The following is a 24,160-nucleotide window of genomic DNA, read 5'->3' on the forward strand; positions in this document are numbered from 1 at the left end:
AAAAAAAAAAAAAAAAAAAGCTAGGAAATTGATTTTTAGTAAATTTCTAGCCCTAACAAAATTAAGATTTCTTAATAGGAAAAAAAGAAGTAAATAATATCGGTAGACACCGCCTCTAGGAAGAAAGAGACATTAATTCAAGTACACTGCATTGTAGCTCAGGTTGAAGTGATACAGGTGCAAGAAGATATTTGCTAGAAATCATTACAGGTGGGGCTCTTAAGACTTCACTATAGACTTGAACATATGGGCGTGATGAAGAGGAGAATGGTTCTTAGTTTCTGGTTTATGAGAGTAAATGATTGGAAGATCCATCACATGCATGGAATGCTGCTAAAGGTTTTGAAGAGGAAGACTGGTTCCATCTGGTTTTTTAATGATTTGAAATGTTTTTTTAAGCATCCAAACTAAAATGTTTATCTAATAATTGCATTTATGAGTCTGGAGATCAGAAGAAATACCTGGGCTAGAGGTGTAAATCATGGAGTATCAGAGTGGACAAAGCTGCTAGAGCCCCAGGAGAAGACAAATGGGCCAAACCTGAAGCAAAGTAATTTACAATCACTTACCACATGCAAGATCTGGGGGCTGTTTGCACAAATCAAGAACGTGCTAGTGTTGTGGCCGGGCATGGTGGCACACCTCTGTAATCCCAGCAGTCGGGAAGCTGAGGCAGGAGGATCACTGAGAGTTCAAGACCAGCCTGGGCTACGTAGTGAGTTCCAGGACAGTCTCAACTACATAGTGAGACCTTGTCTCAAACAAACAAACAAACAAAGAATGTGCTGTTATTTTAGGCCTAGTAACTTAAACTTAGGAGAGGGAAGGTATGCCTAGCTCATCTTTGTGTCCAGTGACAACACAGAATGAAGAATAGAATGTACTGTTGTAAATGGAGAATCAGACAGGTGCTTCCAAGTGTTGCAACGTGCTACAGAAGTGAAAGGGATCAGACGGGTGTAGTTAGTCAGGAGACCCAGAAGGGGCTTGGGGTTTTATAAATGAATTTAGTGACATTCTGGTAATCTTGGCAGTATTTCAGTATGCTCAGTTGGTGAGTAGGGCAGTGAGGAATAAGAAAGGACTGGATGAATTACAAATTTCTAATGGCCAAAACAATCCTGAGTAAAAGAACAATGCTGGTGGCATATCTGACTTCAAATTACACTACAGAGCCATAGTAAGAAACGTAGCACAGTATCAGCATAAACATAGATGGGTAGGCCAGTGGAATAGAAACTCACTCATTTACAGCCATCCAATGCTTGACAGAGGTGCCAAAATCCTATTTTGTAGAAAACACAGATTCTTTATCAAATGGTGCTGGGTAAGCAGGATATCCAAATATCCACATGTAGAAGACTAAAACTAAATCCCTATTTCTCACCTTTTTCAAAATCAACGCAAAGTGAATCAGAGAACATAATATAAGACCTGGAACTGAAACTAATACAAGAAAACAGAGGAAACACTTCAAGATACAGTCACAGGCAACCACTTTCTGGAGTGGAGTCCAATAACTCAGGAAATAATGGCAAAAATCAACTAATGGTATTTCATTAATTTTTTAAAAATCTGTAAAATGAAGCAATTAACAGAATGAAGAGATAGCCTACACAATAAGAGAAAATTGTGAACTATTCATCTGACAGAAGATTAATATCCAGAATTTATAATGAACTCAAAAATTTAACACCAAAAGAACAAGTAACCCAATCAATAACATGGGCAAATGAACTGAACAGACACTTCTCAAAAGAAGAACTAGAAATAACCAATAATTACATTTTAAAATAGTCAATATTTTTAGCCATTAGGGAGGTGCAAATCACTACACTGAGATTCTTTGTCATCCCAGGCAGAATCACTATCAACAAGAAATGAAAAAGAACAAATCCTGGTGAGAATGTGAGGGAAGAGAAACCTCTATATGCTGTTAGTATGTATGTAAGTTAGTCCAGCCATTATGGAAATTAGTATGAAAGGTTCTCAAAAACAAAAATGGAACTACCATGTGGTCCAGCCATAACACTCCTTGGTGTATACCCAAAGGAGTCAAAGTCATACACTATTGGCATACGTTCAACCCATGTTTATTGCGACACAATCACAATAGCAACATCATAGAACCAGCCCAAGTGCACATCAATGGACAAATAGAAAAAGATGTGGTACATAAACAGTAGGATGTTATTTAGCCATAAAGAAGAATAAAATTTTGTCATTTGTAGGAAAATGGGTGGAACTGGAGATCATAGTGTTCAGAGAAATAAGTTAGACTGAGAAAAGAAGTATCGCATGTTTTCTCTCATGTGTGGAACCTAGAAGGAAAAAAGTAAAATGACATAAAAGTAAAAGAGGGACTTCAGGGAAAAGGAAGAGCTGGGAGAGTATGGGGAATAAGGGGCAGTATAGAGTCAATATGATTAAAACAAGTTATATGTTATATGCATATAAAATGTCACATCACAACTCGTTGTTTTGTAAAATTAATTTATGTTAATAATTTTAAAAGACCCAGACTTGTTCAAGGAGAAAAATAGCCTAATTTAAGTTTGTGTCACGCATAAGTATATTAAAAGTGGGTAATGTTATAAAGACAGATTGATTAAGGTCATGTTGTAGAAGCTTTGGAAGATGTAATGAAGCTTTTTAGTTAATTTAGTAAATAACATTAAAAATCTTTTAATCAGAAAATCTTAGTTGAGCTTAAACCACATTTAATAAAGTGTACTTTGACAGCATTATGTAAGATGAATGAAAGGTATGAAAAGAGGTCATGTAGGACAATGATTAAGAATAGCTGACTTCCCACAGAGGAAATTAAAGAAGAAATTGGACAGTTTTTACAAATAAATGATAATACCAGTGCAACATACAGGAATCTAAAGGACCCAATGAAAGCAGTTCTGCATGGAAAATTCATAGCACTAAATGCCCACATGAGGAAAACAGAGCAAGCTTAAATAAACAACCTAATGATTAATCTTAGATTCAGAAAAAGAAGAGCAAGAAAAACCCAAAGCTTGTACAATAGAGGAAATCATAAAGATTAGAGCAGAAATCAATGCAATGGAAACTAAGAAAACAAAAAAAATCAATGAATCGAGAAGTTGGTTTTTGAAAGAATAAATAAAATTGATAAACCCTTAGCCAACCTTGTTCCAAAAAAGAAAGAAAAGACTCAGATCTATGCAATTAGGAACGAAAAAGGTGAAGTCACAACAGGTCCAGCAGAAATCCAGAGGATCATCAATTCCTACTTTGAGAACCTATACTCTAATAAAATGGAAAACACAGAAGAAATGGACAGATTTCTAGATAATTTTGAATTACCAAAGCTGAACAAAGAAGATAAGAATATTCTAAACACCCCAATTACAATCAGTGAAATTGAAAATGTAATTAAAAATTTACCAACAAAGAAAAGCCCAGGTCCTGATGGATTCACTGCTGAATTTTACAAGACATTTAGAGAAGAACTACTGCCAATACTCTTTAAATTTTTCAATGAAATTGAAAGGTAAGCAATACTTCCAAATTCATTCCTGGAAGCAAGTATTACTTTGATTCCCAAACCAGGGAAAGACCCAATCAAAACAGAGAACTACAGGCCAATCTCATTAATGAACATAGATGCAAAAATACCTAATAAGATACTGGCAAACAGAATTCAGAGGGTCATCAAGAAGATTATATACCCTGACCAAGTTGGATTTATTCCAGGGATGCAAGGATGGTTCAACATACGTAAATCAATAAATGTAATACACTATCTTAACAGAGTCAAGGACAAAACAATATGATCATCTCAATTGATGCAGAGAAAGCATTTGAAAAAATCCAACACCCATTCATGATAAAAACCCTAAAAAACAATTGGAATAGATGGTCTATATCTCAACTTGATAAAGGCTATCTATGAAAAACCAACAGCCAACATCATATTAAATGGCCAAAAACTGAAAACCTTCACATTAAAATCAGGAACAAGACAAGGATGCCCACTATCACCACTCCTATTCAATATAGTTCTGGAAACATTAGCCATAGCAATTAGTCAAGAAAATAAATCAAGACGATGAAGATAGGAAAGGAAGAGGTTAAATTGTCATTATTTACGATGATATGATACTCTACATTGAAGACACAAAAAATTCCACCAAAAGACTTCTAGACATAATTGACACTTTCAGCAGAGTAGCTGGATACAAGGTCAACACTCAAAATAAAAAGACTTCTTGTGCACAAATAACAGACTCACTGAGAGAGAAATTAGGGAAATAATTTCTTTCACCTCAGTAGCATGGGAACTAGCACAAAGAATCAACAACTGGGATCTCATCTTATTAAAAAGCTTCTGCACTGCAAAAGAAACCACCAAGAGAGCTAAGAGATAACCTTCAATGTGGGAATAAAATTTTTACCAGCTGTTCCTCAGACAAAGGACTATTATCTAGAATATATAAAGAGTTTTAAAAACTCAGGCCCCCCAAATATAAAAACCCAATTCAAAAAGGACATCTGAAATGAACAGACATTTCTCAGATGAAGTAGCAAATAAATATGTGAAAAAATGTTCCATGTTACTGGTCTTTTGAGAGATGCAGATGAAAACAACACTGAGATTCCACCTCACCCCAGGAAGAATAGCTGTTATCAAGAAATCAGCCAATAACAAATGTTGGTGAGGATGTGGGGAGAAAGGAACCCTTCTCCATTGTTGGTGGGAGTGCAGCCTGGTGCCACCACCATGGAAGTCAATATGGAGATACCTCAAAGAGCTGGGACTAGAGGTTCCATTTGACCCAGCCAAAAAGAGAAACCCCTCACTAACCCCTGGAGCTGTCCAACAGCTATTTTGGCTGCCTTGTGAAGTAGTAAGCTAAAAATTGAACTATGAAAGTTATATAAAAAAACTTATCAGTGTAAGAGAAGTCTGTTCTAAAGGGGAGATAATTGTGCTAAAGAACCCTAATGTTTCTTCTCAATGTTTATATCTTTAACCTTCTTTTAAGGAAGATCACTTTAGAAGTATGCATAGCAGAAAGCCATTTCTGCCCACACATAACAAACGTGCTTTGTGCAGAAATCATCATCTCCAAATGTAATTAATTTTTATTCTGCTTAGTCATTGTTTCCACTCAAAATTCTGCATAGAAAAGATAGTAATTGTTTCATACTTTTTATCACTGATTTTGCAGAGTTAATTGTTGTTTAAAATGTGCAAAACGCACTAATAACAGATACCTTTTTAAGTAGTACAAGATAGGTTTAATTTTTGTTTTCAAATCTTTCCAGTTAAGTAATGCATCACTAATTAACTGAGTTCCAGCTGCTAGGCTATAATTGCCTTGTAATGAACTGTTTTTGGCTTTGTAATCTCTTACAAGTATGATTCATTCCTTTTGCAATAGTACTAGTGAAAAAGAGTAATGACGTCTAGGAATGATCATCAGTTTCCATATTCTAATCAGTCTACATAACAGAATGTAAACTTGAGTTGAATTTTCAGGTTTTCCTGATCAGCAGTATCTTATCAAACAGCAGGCTTATTTTGTTATTGTTTTTTTCTCTTTAAACAGAACCACCTCACATCAATGGATCTGAAGAAAGTGGAGAAATATCAGTGATTGTTAATAACCCCCTTGAACTCACCTGTATTGCTTCTGGAATTCCTGCCCCTAAAATTACCTGGATGAAAGATGGCAGGCCCCTTCTCCATACAGACCAGGTGCAAAGTCTTAGGGGAAATTCTGTTCTTCAAATATCTAGTGCCCAGGTAAGTGTCAAAGTTCAAAAAGTTATTTTATCCTAAATTACACTTCTCATGTGCTAACCGAAGAATTATTGAATAATGTATGCATTTGTGTGTGAGCACATCACATATATCTACAGCTTTACAAGGATATATATCTTTTATGGTGTATACAATTTTATAGACATGATTGGAAAGAGGATGAAGAAGTGTCTAATATTAAACTGAAGAAAATTAGATATCTTCTCATTAACTTCTGGACATTTTCATAGCTCTAAAAGTGTTTATATATCCTGAAACTTTTCACTTTTGTCACATAGCTCTTAAACAGCAAAAATCAATCCAGTATACATATATATATAAAACTTAAAAGAGCACCTTTGATTTCCAAACAAACTGTTAGACGTGGAAGTCTGAGAGGTAGAGTTTCTAAAACAATGATCAGTTCAGTAAAACTGGTTCTTTTTGTTTAATTTTGATCTGAAATGTATGTTTAAAAGGTGTAAGTTCGGAGTGTCTTATTTTAACAATCTTCTCTTCTACTAATAGGGATAAGCCTTACATTACAAGATTTCTTTATGTGTGCTCAAATGCCTTCATTTGTAAACTGGAGATTTAAATAATAATGCAAACATTGAGGGACTTAATGAGATAACCTCACACAGTATGCTTAAACTAGTGCCAAAGCCGGTAGTAAGTGCTGGGGGGAGGTGGGCAAATTGCTGCTGCTGCTGCTATTGTTATCATAAGCATCCTTCTGTTGGACATAGACTAACACATTATTATTCATTATTATTCATTATTATCTGTTTGAATTTTACTGAGAAAAAAGAAGGAAAGGAAGATTGAAGAAGAGCTAAGGATTATAAATTTCCTGCTGTTCAGCTCTGGGCTCTCTGTCATATCCATGACACTCCTGACAGCTCTGCAAGGCAACGTCTTCATCCCCTTTCCACAAATTCAGTTTTCTTATATCATTCTTAGATCAAATCCTGAAACCATGTTAAAACATAGGTTGGCAAATAATAAAGATGCAAAGCAATACCGAGTACCAGAAAGCTAATCATAAGTGTGATTGTGTTTCTTTGATGACATTTGGTTTTATGTTGGGATTCTTGCATTAATTCTAGTTGATATTTATTCTTATCACTAAAACTATCATATTAAGAATGTATAATTTACTTGTTTGGGTTTTGTAGGTAGAAGATACAGGAAGATACACATGTCTGGCATCCAGTCCTGCTGGAGATGATGATAAGGAATATTTAGTGAGAGTTCATGGTAAATTTGTGAGGAAGTTCTATGTTCTATCATACACACACCTAATTAGAAGCCATAATTTCTGGAACCTGGGACAACTCCTTAGAACATGATAAAATATCTTTGTAAATTCAAAATGTATATTTTGTGAATGTGATTCCCGTATTTGATTGAGTGAGGGCTCTTTGGGAATAGATTCAGTGGGTTTTTTCAGCTATGTGTTGTTTCGGCACAAATAACATATTTATTCATTTAAAAAGTAAAATATAAATGATAATGAAGAAAATAAAAATAACACATAATCTTACCACACAAAGATATGATGCAAGCAAATGTCTTGTTCCAAATTGTGACCACAGAGGGGTGTGGTGATGCATATCTATAGTCCCAGCTGCTTAGAAGAGTCTGAGGCAGGAAGCTTTCTTGAGCCCAGAAGTTTGGGGCCAGCATGGGCAACATAGAAAAGCCCTGTCTGTTAGGCGGACATTGGATTTACTCTTTTTTGGGGGGGTGGGGTGCAACAGGGATTGAACTCAGGACTTTGCGCCTGCAAGGCAGGCGATGGAATCACTGAGCTAAATCCCCAGCCCCTGGATTTATTCTTAATGGGGAAGTTTTTTGCAAAACAAAGCAAAAGGTTTTATTTCATTTTGATAGCCTAAATAACCAAGCATTGCAAACTGTCTAGGATCCAAGTCCCTGCTCCCACCTGTGCACATAAATTACATTTGCCATGAATTAATAAGTAGATTCTATATATGAAAATAACATACAAATGTATTTCTGTAATCGAACAAAGTGTATACATTTCTATATATTGAGGTGGGCAGTTCCTGATTCGGTAATTTTAAATCTAATGTTCAGAGAAAATTACTACCAAGTGTAAATCCAGGCACATCCATTTCCTTGCCTGCCAAATGGTGATAGTAACATGATTTTGTGATTTGTACTGTCATCCATGTACTTTTTGGAAGGATTTTATTAATCTATCTGAAAGTACTAAATAAATTTTATTTATATTTCCAGTTTATTAGCTAATTATGGTGGTGCATGCCCTTAATCCTCGCATTTTGGAAAGCTGAGGCAGGAAGATAGAAAATTGAAGCCCAGCCTGGGCAATTTTAACTTAACCAGACCCTGTCTCAAAATAAAAATAAAAGGTGCAAAGGCCCTGAGTTCTATCCTCAGTTACACACACCCACACCCACACACAAATCCACATTGTTAATTATGCTATTAAATTAAGTGAGTCCTGTTTTAAGTTTATGCTTATTTTATGGACTAAACATAAGGACTAACATTTGTTGAATACCAATAGCTTAGATCATTTTATAGCCCTTTTATTGAAAGCCTTTGATATTTTGTTTTCGTACCTAGTGCCCCCTAATATTGCTGGGACTGAGGAGCCCCAGGATGTCACTGTGTTGCAGAACAGGCAAGTGACATTGGAATGCAAATCAGATGCAGTGCCCCCACCTGTGATTATGTGGCTCAGAAATGGAGATCAATTACAGGTAAATCTTTTGCTAAACTCTGCAGATTCATTTTTGATACAAAAAGTTGTGGAGCTTCCAGTTACTCAACATTGCAGAAACAGACACAGCGTCTTTAATCAGCTGCCTTCCTTCCTCAGCTTTTGCTTAGTAGTTAGTTATGGGTCAAAGACAGATATTTAGCTTCATGACACTGGAGATGAATCTCCTGGAGCCCATGGATTAAAGTCCCATGTGAAACTCTCAGCCATTTCTTTACCTGAGAGTAAAGACAAACTACCAGCATCTCAGAAGAGGTGGCCTGTCCTGCCAGGGATCCAAAGCTAACTGTTAACTGAATTTCCTGGGTGGAAGACTCTGTAACACCTTTAGACACGACATGACTACAACTGGAATCCCAGAAGAGCAGTTACTGACTATCTAAAGCTTTCCATGCTCCAAGGATGCCTATCTGCTATCAGGGTGTCACAGTGCAGGATTTTTAGTAGCCATTTAAGGCCTGGCTGAAAGCTTTGATTGTGATGCTCTAATTGTTCACATCTAGTGGTTACTTCTTCTTGCTTCTAACAGTTAATTATAAAATGAGGTTGTGTGCACTAATGTGTAACGCATGAAGACTTTCACTCCCAAACAACACAAATATCAAACATGTGGAACTTGGGTTCAGAGAGTTATTTACCTGCTACGTCATTATATGTATCATCGAACCCTCCTATGGTTCCATTTCTTTGTTTATTCTATGTCCTGCTATAATATCAGGCTGTATGATTACTACTGAGAGTCCTGTTGACTTTAAAGAAATTCACTGAATCTCAATCTGAAAAGACAGAGAGGTAAATCAAAGATTATCCGATACTTCTGATAAATTATGTGTTAGGAGAACACGCAGCCTTTTATATAATTGAAGAGGAAAAGGCCATAACTCAGGCTGAAGGGTAAAGAATGGCCCAGGGAAGCACCTTAGAAAGGGAGAATTCAGGGCTGGGGATGTGTGGTAGAGGGCTGGCTCAACATGGAGGAGGACTTGGGTCTGATCCCCAGCACTGCGAAGTTTTGAAAAGAATGAAGGATATAGTTGTAAAGGCTAGTTATGTACTGAATGAGAAAGAAGAAAGGAATTCTAGTCATAGGTCGTGGCATGTAGAAAGCCATTGCAAGAAAAGAAATGCTGTGTTCCAGGAACTGCAGAATGCTTGGTATGGCTGCAGTACATGTTGATTAAAATCTTTTTTTTCCTTTAGTTTACTGCTACATTTTATGTATTAAATACAGTTACATTCATCATTGGGATCTTGCACCTTTACATGACCTATCTTGCTTCTTACTTTTGCCCCATTCCCCTGCCCTCCTTTCACCCCGTCTACCCTTTCCTGTTTACAAAGATACTGTTTTCATGTTTTTCCTTTTCTCATGTTTTTTTTCTTTTGCCTTTTTTTCACAATTTCTCATAGTCTCCAGAATTCTGGTAAAACTATCCAGCTTAGCTCACCGGGCCCTTCATGTGCTGACTCTTCCCATAGACTCATCTTCTGTGTGTCACTCTAGATTGTTCTGAAGCCTTTCTGGTGATAGAAACAATTCCCAGCGTGTCACTCTATCATTACGAGTTGAGGGAAGACTCAGTGAGTGTTGATGATAGGAGTTCAAGGCTGGTTCCAGATAGAAATAAGTGATGGAAGGCACTGGCAAAGAAGTTCACCAATGATGCAAAAAACATGAGTCTAGGTTTAGATTCTGTGAGTCTGAATTATTGATATATTATCCAGAGAAATTCCAGAAAGCACTCAGAGTGTGAGTTCATATTTCACCAAAAAAATCTTTGAACTGGAAGTCCATATTCCCTTGGAAGAAAAAATGTTTGGTATCATGCTCCTCTTGGTATAAACTGTTGTTAAAATCCTAAATTTGTACGAGATTGACTAGAAAATATAGAATAGGAGAAGACCAATAAAACAAAAATAAGAAAGTCTTAGGCAATACTGACAGTTACAAGGAGCAAAGAGTGAGAAGATGAATAGGAACTGAAAAGAAAGACTCAGTGAGCTAGGGTTAAAAACAGGAAATACTGGTGTACTGAAAACCAAGGGAAGAAAACAGCCCATAAGGTACAAATTAAGTTGTATCCATTGGCTTTGGCAATACATAGATGTGATTAAAGATCTGAACAATGGTTCTTTGATAGGCTGAACAAAATATAAGGTACAGTTATTTGAAGAGTTAATGGAAGTAAAAACAAGTGTTGACTGTCTGTTAGAGATTTGTGTATAGAGACTGAAGTTACAGGAGAGAGAAAGATAAGTAAGACAAGATGTGTTTGATTGATAGAGAATAAGACCTACATCACAGGTGAGAAGAAAAGCCTTGGCCAGAAGGGTCAATATTTTCCAGAGATGGAGAAGGAGGAAATTTGCATTTGTGGCCAGCATGGGAAGAGGAGAAAATTGCAGGCACAGGACTTTGATTTTCTCAGTGCAAGAGGAAGCAGGGTCTAGAGAACAGTTGTATCTGAGGGAAGAATTTGGAGGAAAGATTTGGAAGAATCGCCAACAGCAAATGGAGGAAAAATCAGAGAAAATTGTAATGAGACTTAGGAGTTAGTAAACATAAGATATCCGTGGAAGAAAGATTAGAAGAATCGCTCATCGGGTTGGGGATGTAGAATAGTGGAAGAATGTGTATTTGTCATGTGTGAGGTCTAGGTTCAATCCACAGCAACCCCCAAAATAAACACTAAAATTTTTCATTAGCCTAAAACCTGCTTTAACCATATAAAAGAGATCCTGAGTTCAATCCCCAGTACCAAAAATAAAAGTTTAAAATGTATTGTTTCACAACACATACCATATATGTTTATGAAATCATTTATTCTCATCAGAGGTAACATGATTTTTGTCTAATCTTAAGAGCAATGAAAGGCCCAGAGAAAATAAATGGACCCAAATGGCATATTTTAGCAATTGTGTGAACATAGACTTAGTAAGGAAATCTTACTGTGTTCTGAAGTGATTCCATCACAGGCACAACCGGAGAACAGCCCTGGATGCTAGCTGGTATCATTTAGTGACTACTAACATACATTAGAATTTACATTAAAATTCTCTTTGCATCTCTCTCCCCAGTTAGACTTAATAGCAGAGATTAGGTTTCATTGTTGCCATATTTTTATAATTCTTAGTCCCAAACAAAAATGCTTCACAAACATTTGTAGACTGAAATAGTTTATTTGCTGGTTTTCAGAATGTTATACAATAGTGTTTTCCTCTGAGTTAACCAAAGTTAACTTCTTGGTAATGAAGTTACCAGTTATAACTGATCAAACTCGAACCAACTGAAATGAAAAAGAATGCAGTTCAATGTATAAACTAGAGTAATTGGTGAATTTAGGCTCTCGTCCTTACTAGATACAGAGGCTTTGACTACACAATGAAGCATACGTGTGCTTTATTGTCTTAGATTCAGGGCAGCATGCCCCACATGACAAGACTGTCACGAGGCAAATGTCATTCTCACAACTTCTGATTCCTGTAAAGAGCACACACCTGTTTTCCCAACACCTCCAGCAGTTCTAATCAAGGTTCTGATAGGCTACACTTGAATCACTGGTCCATCCTGGAATGGTTGCCATCAGGGGAATTGGGAGTCACTGCTGTGCCCTTAACTGCACTCATTGAAGTAGTTCCAGGGATGTTTGATACTGCAAGCAATGGGAGAAAGCAAACCGAGCTCACTGACAGACAGCAGCTCCGGTTTACTCGAGTTACCTATGATGCTAGAATACAACATTATAGTCTCTCTTTCTGACACTTTAATGATAAATTTCACTTGCTGAATCTAGGCAACACCTCGAGTGCGAATCCTATCTGCAGGAAGGTATTTACAAATCAACAATGCAGATCTAGGAGACACAGCAAATTATACCTGTGTTGCCAGCAATGTTGCAGGAAAGACAACAAGAGAATTTATTCTCACTGTAAATGGTAAGAAAAATCATTCATTGTTTCACAACTTTAAAGTTTAACCTCTGGTGCTGGGGATTTAGCTCTGTGGTTCCACCACCTGCTTCCCAAGAGCAAGGACCCGAGTTGATCCCCCGTACCAAAAAAAAAAAAAAAATTAACCATCTTTTTTTCTTTCATGATCATATGAAATGAATCCTGTGGTTATATTATTTGAAGAAGAAAATATAAGGTATTTGTATGAAGACTATTGCAGGGCTGAGGATTTAGCTCAGTGGTGCTACCACCTGCCTTACAAGCACGAGGTCCCAAGTTTGAGCCCTGGTACCAAAAAAAAAAAAAAAAAAAAAAAAAAAAAAAAAAAGACTATATTAAAAACTAATTCAATTTCAGATGTTTTTCATCACTCAGATCAGAGCCATTGAGGAAATCAATTATACTAAGTCTCTGGGTGACAATCCACCTATCATTTAAGTTTATCTTCATTGGTGGTAACTTGAAAGTATATTGTATATTTGAATAGTACTGTAGTTTCCTTAAATGCTACTATAATGGTATCATTTTCCAAAATATGATATCTAAATGCCAAAACTTGCCAAATTCAGGGAGGTGATTTAGACTTTTCCTCCAAAAAATCCCTTTGGACCTGTAATATATGAAATTTTACAGGATATTGGTTGACCTACATGACTAATACCTCTAATACTAAAATTAAAATTCTATTCCCACATGAGCTCAGTGATTAATAAAATACATTTTCTGTGACTAGTGTGATTAAACACAGATGTGCTTTTCATTAAAACAGCCCATTCTCTGTTCTTTATTTAAAGTGAAGTTGTTCCAGTGTTAACATTCTCTGGCCATTATTTGGCCAAAGAGAAATAAGAAATATCATCTTTAATTTGCATCAGATGAGAGCTGATTTTTACTCAAGCCTCTCTCATAGACAGCCAGATCATACACCATATCAGGATTTTTAAAATCCTCCTTCCTGTCTACTCTTTAATTTTAAACACAGAATGTCTTCGGTAAAATTTGAGGGATTAAACCTCAATTCTATTTATACTAACCTGGATTAGTGTAGACAAAGCTATACATTTGATTCAACACTCACCTTATATTACATCTTCAGGCTCTTTGGGCTCTGTATTTCAGTATGGCTGACTTTTTCGATGTGAATCTCTTGTTCAGTTCCTCCAAATATAAAGAATGGCCCTCAGAACCTTGTCATTCTCATGAATAAATCGATCATACTGGAATGCCTTGCTGAAGGTGTGCCAACCCCAAGGATAACTTGGAGAAAGGATGGAGCTGTTCTAGCTGGGAATCATGCAAGGTAACAGTTCTGAAAAAGGAGGAACAGTGCTGTTAGAAAACAAATGTAAAGCTTTATCTTTTTTCTAGTACATTATTTCAGTACTGTTATGTTCAAAATTAGCCTTTTCATCATGATATGTGAATCAAAATTTATATTTTAAAAGCATAATTCCTAAGTCTTATGTCTGCCTAATGATAATAATCCATTCATAATCACAAACCCTAGCTAGGTGGAGTTTCATATGCCTGTAATCCCAGCGCTCTTAGAGGCCACTGTGGGGATCATGAGTTCAAGCCCAGCATGGGCAATTTAGCTAGATCTTGCTTCAAACTTTAAAAAAGAAAATAATCCTAATGAGATAATTGACAATGTGAAATAGGAAGAAAAGGGCTAAAGGTGTGAGGAAAGTGGGAAGGATAGGGGAAAGGTAATAAGGGAAAGCAAAAAAAAACAGGAGAAAATGGAAATAAAATGTTTGTAAATGGGGAGGAGAGGAGGGGGTGAAGAGAGGGCAGGGGTATGGGAAAAAAATGAGAACCAAGACCTGTCATGTAAAGGTACAAGATCCCAATGATGAATGTAACTGTACTTTATACCTAAAATGTACCAATAAACTCAATGAGGAAAAAAAAAAATAAAAGGAGGGCTGTATCTCAGTGTGAAGACCCTGGGTTCAATTTCCTGTACCTTGCCCAACCCTCCCATCTCCTCTTCTATGTACTTTTACATTTTATCCTTTTCTTTCTCCAAGGATATTGTGAATATTGCAAATATGTGCCCTCTGAAGCTGAATCCTATAACTTCACTTGTGATCTCTCTTGTAGACATTCCATCTTGCAAAATGGATTCCTTCATATTCAATCAGTACATGTCGCTGACAGTGGGCGGTATTTGTGCATGGCTACCAATGCTGCTGGGACAGACCGCAGGCGAATAGATTTGCAGGTCCATGGTAAGTATACACTAATAAACGATGCCCAGATTTAGGTCAGATGCTCTTTGGTACTTTGAACTAGTAAGCTCATGAAGACCTTATCGTCAAAGGCTATTTAAGCATGTTAGATTGTGTTATGAACAATTATCAGCCATATTTTTCTCATCACTATAGTTAATATCATAGCACAAATTTAAACTTACAGAGCCTTGTTGTCTTCATAACTGTGAAGCAAGTTACCAGTGACTAATTTCAGTTCTGCATAAATACTTCAAATGGCATACTGTGTGCTGAATGTGTTTGTCTTACTCGATGACACTGTTTTAGTACCTCCATCTATTGTTCCGGGTCCCACCAACATAACTGTAACAGTAAATGTCCAGACTACTCTGGCTTGTGAGGCTTCTGGAGTACCAAAACCATCAGTCAGTTGGAGAAAAAATGGGCATCTTCTAAATGTGGACCAAAATCAGAATTCATACCGGTAAGAATAATTTATTTATTTTTAAATATATTCTGATTCTTACTGATACATTGTACCCGAACATATTTATGAGATCCAGTGTGACATTTCAATATCTGCATGCAATATGTAATGGTCAGATCACGGGTAACTGGGATATCTTTTACCACTAATATATATCATTTATTTTGTTGGAAACATTTAAAATCCCCTCGAGTAACTATTTGGGTATGATTAATTGTTACCAACCCTTTTCTCCTATCCAACGGCATTTCTGTATGCACTGACCATCCTCTCTGTCTTCCCTTCTCTCACACCCTTTCCAGACTCTGGTAATAACTAGTGTATCTATCCTCTAATTCTAGGAAGTAAACCTTTTCACTTTCATGTATCAGTAAGAACATGCAGACTGTATCCTTCTATGTCTAACTTATTTCACTTAACATGATGAAGTGAAAATAATGTAATTGAAAAATCTCGCCAACCATTTAGAAACATTTTTTGAAGAACCAACGTTTAAATTCTATCAGCAGGCAAATAAAGTATGAAGAAATAGCTATGTATAGCATATGTTTTGCTTAATATGGAATTAGTTTTTCAACCTAAAGTCTTTTTCTGAGTCACAGTGCAGTCTTTCTTTAGACAAGCGCTAATGATGACTGTGAGTGAGCTCTGCAGAATTAAACTTCTGTCCTGCTTTATTTGTTGAACTCCTTTTGGAATTTAATAAAGACAAAGAATAAAAGAAACATTTGTTTTAAAAACCAAAGTATTCTATAAAAATAAAGTAAAGCTTCAGTTTTAGAATAAAAGTCAAATTTTCTTTTCTTTTCTGTTTTTCATTCCTCCAGCTGTATTGCCATAGCTCAGGATATGGCAAACTGTGCTTTTTTAAAAGCTAAACTTAAAATCACTAATAATTTCTCATCATTTATTGTATATCAGTTAAGCTAATTGATAGTTTTCCTGTGAAAAGATTTGTCATAATGCTAAAAACTGCTCTCATATATCAGCTTTAACAGTTAATTCTGAGATGTAAGAAAACAGGAAGGCTTCCACTGAAATTCTATCATCTCTCTCTTTGTCCTTTTAATTTTTGGCATTCAGTGACTTAAAAGTATACATTATATGAATAATCTATAATAAAGCAAATGAATGTTTCCAATAAACCAAATAAGCTCTATTCTATCAGCACAGTTTGAAGAACATATATAAACTTTAATTAAGATTTACTTTAAATCAGGTATGTTTTTTACTAAACCTCAGAAACATTTGAAGTGATTCAGATTACTTTAGTTTTGAGTTAGAGAGTAAAGATTACTAATATAAATAAGTCAGTAGCCATACTCTGTGTCTATGTGTACACAGATGTGTACACTGTATGGATATACAGTGTGTATATACTGTATATACTGTGCTTCTCCGCGGTAGGCATCATATGTGAGGAGACATACAAAGTAGAGAAAGGAGGACAGACTGCAGTTACCCATTGTTAAAAATAATCAAATACCAACCTGCAAAATTACTGTGAATTTTAGGACTAATTTATCTGAAACATTCCAGACAGAACCAGAAATTCATAAGGTAATGGCTATCATCAGTGTACTCATTACATTGTATTTCTCCTAGGAGAGCAAATTTGATCATAATATGTATAAGCATTCAGAAAATGTGTGATTCCTGCTTTAGGCAATCCGTGTAGCTAACTGCTTCCCATAAATATCAAACTTGAAACCCTTTGCCATAGAAATGTAAACCTTGACACACAAAGTTTGCCTCAGTTGAAGGATACTCATTTCAACCTGAAGGACTGTCATTTCCCTCAATGAACAACATGGTACCATGATGGACTAACTGAATAAATATATAGAAATGGGCCTGTAGAATCTCATACTTTGAAATCTCTCTTCTAGACTCCTTTCTTCAGGTTCACTGGTAATTATTTCCCCTTCTGTGGATGACACTGCAACCTATGAGTGCACTGTGACAAACGATGCTGGAAAAGATAAGAGGACCATGGATCTCACTGTCCAAGGTAGAATTAGCTTAGCGAGTGGATAGAAAGTTACTGTAATGTTATCTCTCCATTGCTCCACTGCTTGCCTAGAGGGCTTCTTTTACTATGATTCTAGAATTCACTTTTAGATCGGAATGGGAAAGATATACAAAAAGACTTTGGACATGTGCAAGAGTTGGAAATGTGTAGTCTTATTTTTGTTGTTATTGCTGTTGTTGTTACTTTTTAGTTCCACCCACCATAGCTGATGAGCCTACGGACTTTCTAGTAACCAAACAGTCCCCAGCAGTAATTACTTGCACAGCTTTAGGAGTTCCATTTCCCTCAATTCACTGGACCAAAAATGGCATAAGACTACTTCCTAGAGGAGATGGCTATCGAATTTTGTCCTCTGGTAAGAAAAGTTCAGTGATTTTACATCTGTTAATTGGAGTAGTTATTAAAGACTGACCTGGTACGGATTTTTGTTGTACAAAAATAAAAGAAGAAACATGCATTCTTGTGCTCCTAAATACAAACATCTGGGAAAAATGTATCTAGAGCAGAAAGAGGAAATGGAGGTAGGGGAAAGGTCAGGAATGAAAAAAAAAGAGGAGAAAAATAATTAAGAGTTATTATGTACATATATCAACTTCCTGTGATAAATGTAAATAGTATTATATACTTCAAGCATGTACTAATTAAGATAAAATAATTTTAAAAGTCTGAAAATAAAATAACAAGTGATCTGAATATAATAAGTATAATTATTGGTATGTCTGCATATATAATAAACCTAAGATTTATCAAATTCTCTCCTTATCTGTGAGTGAATCACATTTTTTCCATTGGCCAAATGAAATGTTTATTTTAAAACATTAAATACCTAAGATAGGCTATATACTCTATCAAATTTCTGAGATAATAAAACTAACAGAGTTCTTGCTTTCAAAATATTTATTGTTCATGGGAAAAGACTAGATGTTTTACACAACAATTGATAATTTTTGACAGCGGTAATAGCCATCATTTATACAATTTGTAGGACTGAGGAGAAAAAAATTTACCAAAATGAAAATGAAATCTCATTTCATGTTTATGTTTCTGGAAAGTTACCCTGTACTGTGAAGGTATACTAGAGATAAACTATAGTAGCAGCTAGTATCCAAGACTTCATAAATATGTGCATATTATTCTAAGAGAAGTTGCATATTTCTTTAATAGAAGGAAAATAATGGAAGATTTGTTCTTAGGATGCAACTTTGCTTTTAAGGCAAAGTATTGTGGCCATCTCAGAAACCTGTATAGATTAGCAGTGGTTCAAATCATAAAATTTAGACCAACTACCCTTCAGGATAGTCACAAAATATTGTGCCAAGAAAACAGTTTAGAACTTTCTCAATATTATCCTAAACGCAGCAACTCCATTCATATTATCTGTTGAACAGATTTGAAAACAGGTCTACATTGTATGTGGGTGCTCATATAGTCTCATTTACAATAGCCAAAAAATAGAACATCTCAAATGTCTGTCAACTGGTGAATGAGTAAACCAAATGTGGTTTGTCCACAAAATGAAATGCTGTTTGGCAGGGGAAGGGAACAAAATATTGACACATGCTACAACGGGTGAGCCTCAAAAGCACTGTGTTCACAGTGAAAGAAATCAGATACAACAGATCGCATAGTGATAATTCCACTTGCATGACATGTTCAGAAAGGCAAAGCTTTAGAGACAAAAAGCAGATTAGTGAGGGCCTAATGCTGAGGTTTGGACTGCAGAGTGACTATAAATAAACACCAGCTTGAAAATGTTTTAAGTTAGATTGTAGTAATAGTTACACGACTGTAAAAAATCATTGAATTGTTCATTTTAATGGATCACTTACAGGATGTAAGTTATGCCTCAATAAACCTGTTAATCATTTTTTAAAAAAATTGTGCTAGGCACTCTGTGAAACAACTGTGGATGTAAGACCAAGACCACTGTGTTTGGTGCAGAGAACACAGATTGAGAGACATAATTTGTTGTACTAAAAAGAGATGTACTGTACATTAAAACTTTTTCCTATTTAGGAGCAATTGAAATATTTGCCACCCAATTAAACCATGCAGGAAGATATACTTGTGTTGCTAGGAATGCAGCTGGTTCTGCGCACAGACATGTGACCCTTTTTGTACAAGGTATGGAAGGTTATTTACTCATTCAAACCTTATTGGATGGGCCAGGGGAATAGCTCAGTGACAAAGCTCTTGCCAGGCATGTACGAAGCATTGTATTTGATCCACATCACGACATGGGGTGGTGAAAACGTGCTGGGTTTGAGGTATTTGTTTTGCTGTGTGGGTTTTTAAAAGCAGTGTTTATTCCTGAAAGATAGTACTAACTATAGCTATAAACCATAGTAATATAATGGGATATGAAAGTCTAGAAGATATTTTTCCAAGAGACTAAAAATGACAGAGATGGCAAACCATACAAAGCAACCCCAGAATTATACTTCTTGGATTTTTTGAGTGGTGGGTGTGTACCAGGGATCAAACCTTCCTCCTGGATTTTTATAATCCATTCCTACTTATGGTCTTCCAATGGAGTTCTTCTGATGCAAGCATTGGCATAGCAAGACAAAGAATGTAATGTGGCCAATATTGATTCTTCTCCTGGACAATCAAATCACTAACATGTGGAAACATGGGTCTGGGCACAGTTAACTCATCACTGCCATGGGCATCTCCACCACTGACAAGTGCTTGTTCCTTTGGTTGATTGGATTCGCAGATCCTCCGGTCATTCAGCCCCAGCCAAGCGAAGTAGATGTCATTGTAAACAATCCCATTTTATTACCATGTGAAGCAACAGGGACACCGAGTCCTTTCATTTCTTGGCAGAAAGAGGGCATCAATGTCATCACTTCAGGTACCTACCACTTTCCATCAGGAAAATCATGGCACACTCAGTACTTTACAATTCAGAAGGCAGAATGATGTTTTACACAGAAAGTAAAAATTCTTTTCACTCTGCTTTTACTACAATATAGGCAAAAGCCATGCAGCTCTTCCTAGTGGCAGCTTGCAGATCTCCAGAGCTGCCCGTGAGGATGCTGGCACTTACACGTGTGTGGCTCAGAACTCAGCTGGCACTGCCCTGGGCAAAATCAAGCTAACTGTCCAAGGTACCTAAATCATGTGTGTCTCTATCTGCTAACATGTTTGTACAAGTGTATACTAAATATGCATATTCTGAAATGATTGTGCTGCCTGTGACAGTTTTCAACATTATTCATTTGTTTTATCTTATTTGTTTTTCTACTGTTACTTTATGAAGACCAAAGTTAACATATTTTCATTTTCTCACATCATTTGTGTAAAGAAACTGAGGTGTCCATCATATTTTTAATTTCTGTAAAACTCTGTTTGATACCATAGTTACTTCCTTAAATATAGTTTTGTTTTCTGGGCTTTGGGTCTGATCTGGAGAGTGCCATGAGGGTGTGCAAGAACAGATTTTAGAGGAAGGAAATCATGGTTTATGTTTAAACATGTGAAATGTAGGAAACTATTGGAAATCCTAGAAGAGATGTCAAGTAGAGTTCAATATGTATTGAAACCCATGGGAGATGTATAGTGTAGGATAATTTGAAAGTAATTAGTGTTAAATCCAGGATACTAGATGAGATTATCTAGGGAAAAATGGATGTGGACAGAAAAGATTTCTGAGGACAAGGTTTTGGGACAGTGCATTGTTTGGCAGTGTGATAAAGAAGAAGACATGGAAAAAAGTGCAATGCGGAGGACAGAGATATCAGAAAGAAAGGTAGAATCGGGCTAGGAGATAACAGTGTTTTAATTCTGTTGAATACTGTTGAGTCAAGTAAGATTAAGACCCAAAAGGAATTCACTGGTTTCACCAGTACAGAGGTAATAGAAAAGAATGGTTTCAGATTTGAGTCGTTTCTTCATTAAATGGTTCAAAGTATTATAAAAGCAATTATGAAAGAGGTGAAAAGTTAAACAGTGAAAGATAACTTAAGCATTCCAAAAGCAACCCGAAATAATTGCATACTCTGGGGTCACAAAAAATTCTGTATAGACTTTCTCCTTGCACATGCAGTATGTACTAATCATAAATTTATCCAAATAATTTAATTTTGGTTATCATAAGTAACCTTAACATGGATATTCATAATCATTCTATATGTCCTTTTCTTTTTTTGAGGTAATGAGAATAAAACCCAGGGCCTTGTGCATGCTAACCAAATATCCTAGTCACTTCATCATTGCTGATAAAATATCCAACACCCACAACTTAATGGAATAAGACATTTATTTTGGCTCCTGGTTTTTGGAGGAGTCAGTCCAAAGTTGGTGGCTCCATAACAGGAAAGGCATGGCAGAAGGGCCTGGAGGAGGAAAGCTGCTTAAGACATGTCAGCCGGAAGTAGAGAGCAAAGGGAGGGACATATGCCCTTCCAAGTCACCACTCCCAACCCAGCCCCCTCCTAACCACACAGTCAGCCCTGAACTCTCCAGTGAATTAATCTCTAACAGCAAGCACTTTACCACTGATCTACATTAGCTCCAACATATCTTTTTGGGTTGGATGTTTTAAGATTTGGTAGAATGTCAGCCCAATGCCTAAGTAATGATCAGCCTGTTTTTATTACATGGAAAAGAAATCCTTATAATTGTCCTCTCTTTGGTTTCTGAAGTGGAAAAAGATTTACTTATATGATGATTTCCCTCATCTATGCATTTAGTCACTTATTCATTCACTGAAAATAGTGCTTTATGAAATATTAACACTGGGTATGAGATACGATACTAAGTCCAGTGGGGAATGTATTAGTAAGAGCATCTTTGAGCAGCAGAATATTTTCCAAAGCACCACACTGTCTGTAATGATCACGACTCGTATATGTGAAATGATTAGCCTAAATATTTTAACAAGAAATCTTTCATAAATATATGTTCATCACAGTATTTAAAATTGGTTATTAGTTACCTTTATTTGTTTGTTGAGAGAAATTAATCATCTCAACTATGCCCAATAAATTTTAATGTTCCAAACAAACTATAGAATTCTTTGTTGATGATGTGGTAAACTCAAGATTTTGTTTCTTATTGATGTTACTTCATTTTGCTAGAAAAGTGCTGTAGTGTACAACTTGTACCCTTGTGCTTTTAAAATGAGGTTTAAACTTTCTATCTTTTAGCCCCTCCAGTCATCAACACTCATCCAAAGGAATATGCTGTGGCTGTAGATAAGCCCATTATGTTACCCTGTGAGGCAGATGGCCTTCCACCCCCGGACATCACATGGCATAAGGATGGGCATGTGATTATGGAATCCATCCGGCAGCGCATCCTCAACTCTGGGGCTCTGCAGATAGCGTTTGCTCAGCCTGATGACACCGGCCAGTACACATGCGTGGCAGCTAATGTGGCAGGATCCAGCAGCATAAGCACCAAGCTCATAGTCCACAGTAAGTTACTTCATATGAGTTCTTTTAGTCTCCTGCATTACTGTGGCAAAGAGAAAAGACCACCGAGAGCAAATAGGATGGAAATAAAAATCACATAAAATTGATAATCCAGGGCAAGGAGTGTAGCTCAGTGATAGAGCATTTGCCTAGCGTGAACAGGCCCTAGGTTCAATTCCTGGTTCTGTAAAATCTAGTAACCCGAAGTATATGTGTGTGTGTGTGTGTGTGTGTGTGTGTGTGTGTGTGTGTGTGTGTGTGTGTGTGTTACAAGTGCGTTTGCCCCTCAGAACTGTTTTCAAGCCTGTGTTTACTTCTGTGTGCTTATATGAATGTGTAAGAAAATCATATTAATGCATTAATGCTGCCAGGAAAATTAATATGTTACAAATAACCCCCTCACATTGTGATTTTTGGGATCTGGCCTAAGCTTATGAGAATGCTACTTGTGTTTTTATGACTTCTGCCTTGTTTCTTGAAGCTTGAAGTCATTTGGGCTCAAAACTAATCACCATGCATCCTATATTATAAATACAGTTTGAACCTAATAGGAACTGAGGATCTATCTAGTTGATTCATTACTTTGATGTAGCGAACTATTTATCTGTATTTTTTCATAACAGAAAATGTTGTTTTTCCTTTGTATTGAAATAACTAGTAAGTTATCTAAAACTTAGCACTGAAATATTTTATTGACTATTTTAAGACTAAAGATAGAAACCCTATTAATATCAATGACAACTGTTTCCACTCACTGTTTTTAGGTTACTCTTATTATAATGAGTAATTTCTGCTTTTCTTTTTTGTATTTATTTATTTTTAATTTTTTGGTGCCAGGAATCAAACTCAGGACTCTGTGCTTGCAAGGCAGGCATGGTGCCACTGAGCTACATCCCCAGGCCTGCTTTTCATTTTTTTCAAAAATTTATGAAAATTGTTTTATTTTTCAAATGTATTTGAATTTACTACACTTTCATAGTTGTAGTGATAATTTCAAATTGAATCCTTTTTAATTGGATAGATCAATATTTTAGCCAAAATTTAAAATTTTCATTTAAGAGTTTTCCAAATACTTCTCCTGCTTTCAGTTAATGTAACTGAATAATATATATAAATTATCCTTTTACCTTCAAATAATACTTTCTTTTCAAGTTTTTATAGAAAATTTACAAAAATTGACCATATCATCAATAACAAAGAGGTTATTAATATTCTTAAAAATACAGATCATAATTCCTGCCCACGATGCAATGAAACTAGAAACTTTTAATGAATTTTACTGCCAAAACCCCAAAGCCAGGCAACTTAAAAAATATTCTTCCAGCTAACAAATATATTAAAGTATGTTTTTACTTTCAGATTATTTATAAAGTAACAAAAAAGGATACTACTTATAAAAATATATAATGTGAGACCAAAGCTAAAATCCACCATAAAGTCACAGCCTTTCTTTTCATTTTGAAAAAGAAATAATGGAAATAAATGTACTAATTCTGCATCTC

The 24,160-nt window shown here is 36.0% G+C and overlaps 1 protein-coding gene across 1 annotated transcript in view; it reads left to right on the top strand.

Annotated features, from left to right (window-relative positions):
- Hmcn1 (hemicentin 1) overlaps window positions 1-24,160 on the top strand; it is a 419,231-nt gene that overhangs the window by 339,534 nt on the left and 55,537 nt on the right. The window contains exons 69-81 of the mRNA XM_010635433.2: window positions 5,586-5,782; window positions 6,958-7,039; window positions 8,396-8,532; window positions 12,347-12,488; window positions 13,659-13,803; window positions 14,610-14,737; window positions 15,047-15,203; window positions 17,096-17,217; window positions 17,429-17,593; window positions 19,255-19,362; window positions 19,958-20,095; window positions 20,217-20,351; window positions 22,392-22,661. Coding sequence (XP_010633735.1) covers window positions 5,586-5,782; window positions 6,958-7,039; window positions 8,396-8,532; window positions 12,347-12,488; window positions 13,659-13,803; window positions 14,610-14,737; window positions 15,047-15,203; window positions 17,096-17,217; window positions 17,429-17,593; window positions 19,255-19,362; window positions 19,958-20,095; window positions 20,217-20,351; window positions 22,392-22,661 — 1,926 coding nt within the window. The remainder of the gene's footprint in view (window positions 1-5,585; window positions 5,783-6,957; window positions 7,040-8,395; window positions 8,533-12,346; window positions 12,489-13,658; window positions 13,804-14,609; window positions 14,738-15,046; window positions 15,204-17,095; window positions 17,218-17,428; window positions 17,594-19,254; window positions 19,363-19,957; window positions 20,096-20,216; window positions 20,352-22,391; window positions 22,662-24,160) is intronic.

Source organism: Fukomys damarensis, unplaced genomic scaffold (genome assembly GCF_012274545.1).
Source record: "Fukomys damarensis isolate Sample0158 unplaced genomic scaffold, DMR_v1.0_HiC HiC_scaffold_11, whole genome shotgun sequence".
Classification (NCBI taxonomy): domain Eukaryota; kingdom Metazoa; phylum Chordata; class Mammalia; order Rodentia; family Bathyergidae; genus Fukomys; species Fukomys damarensis.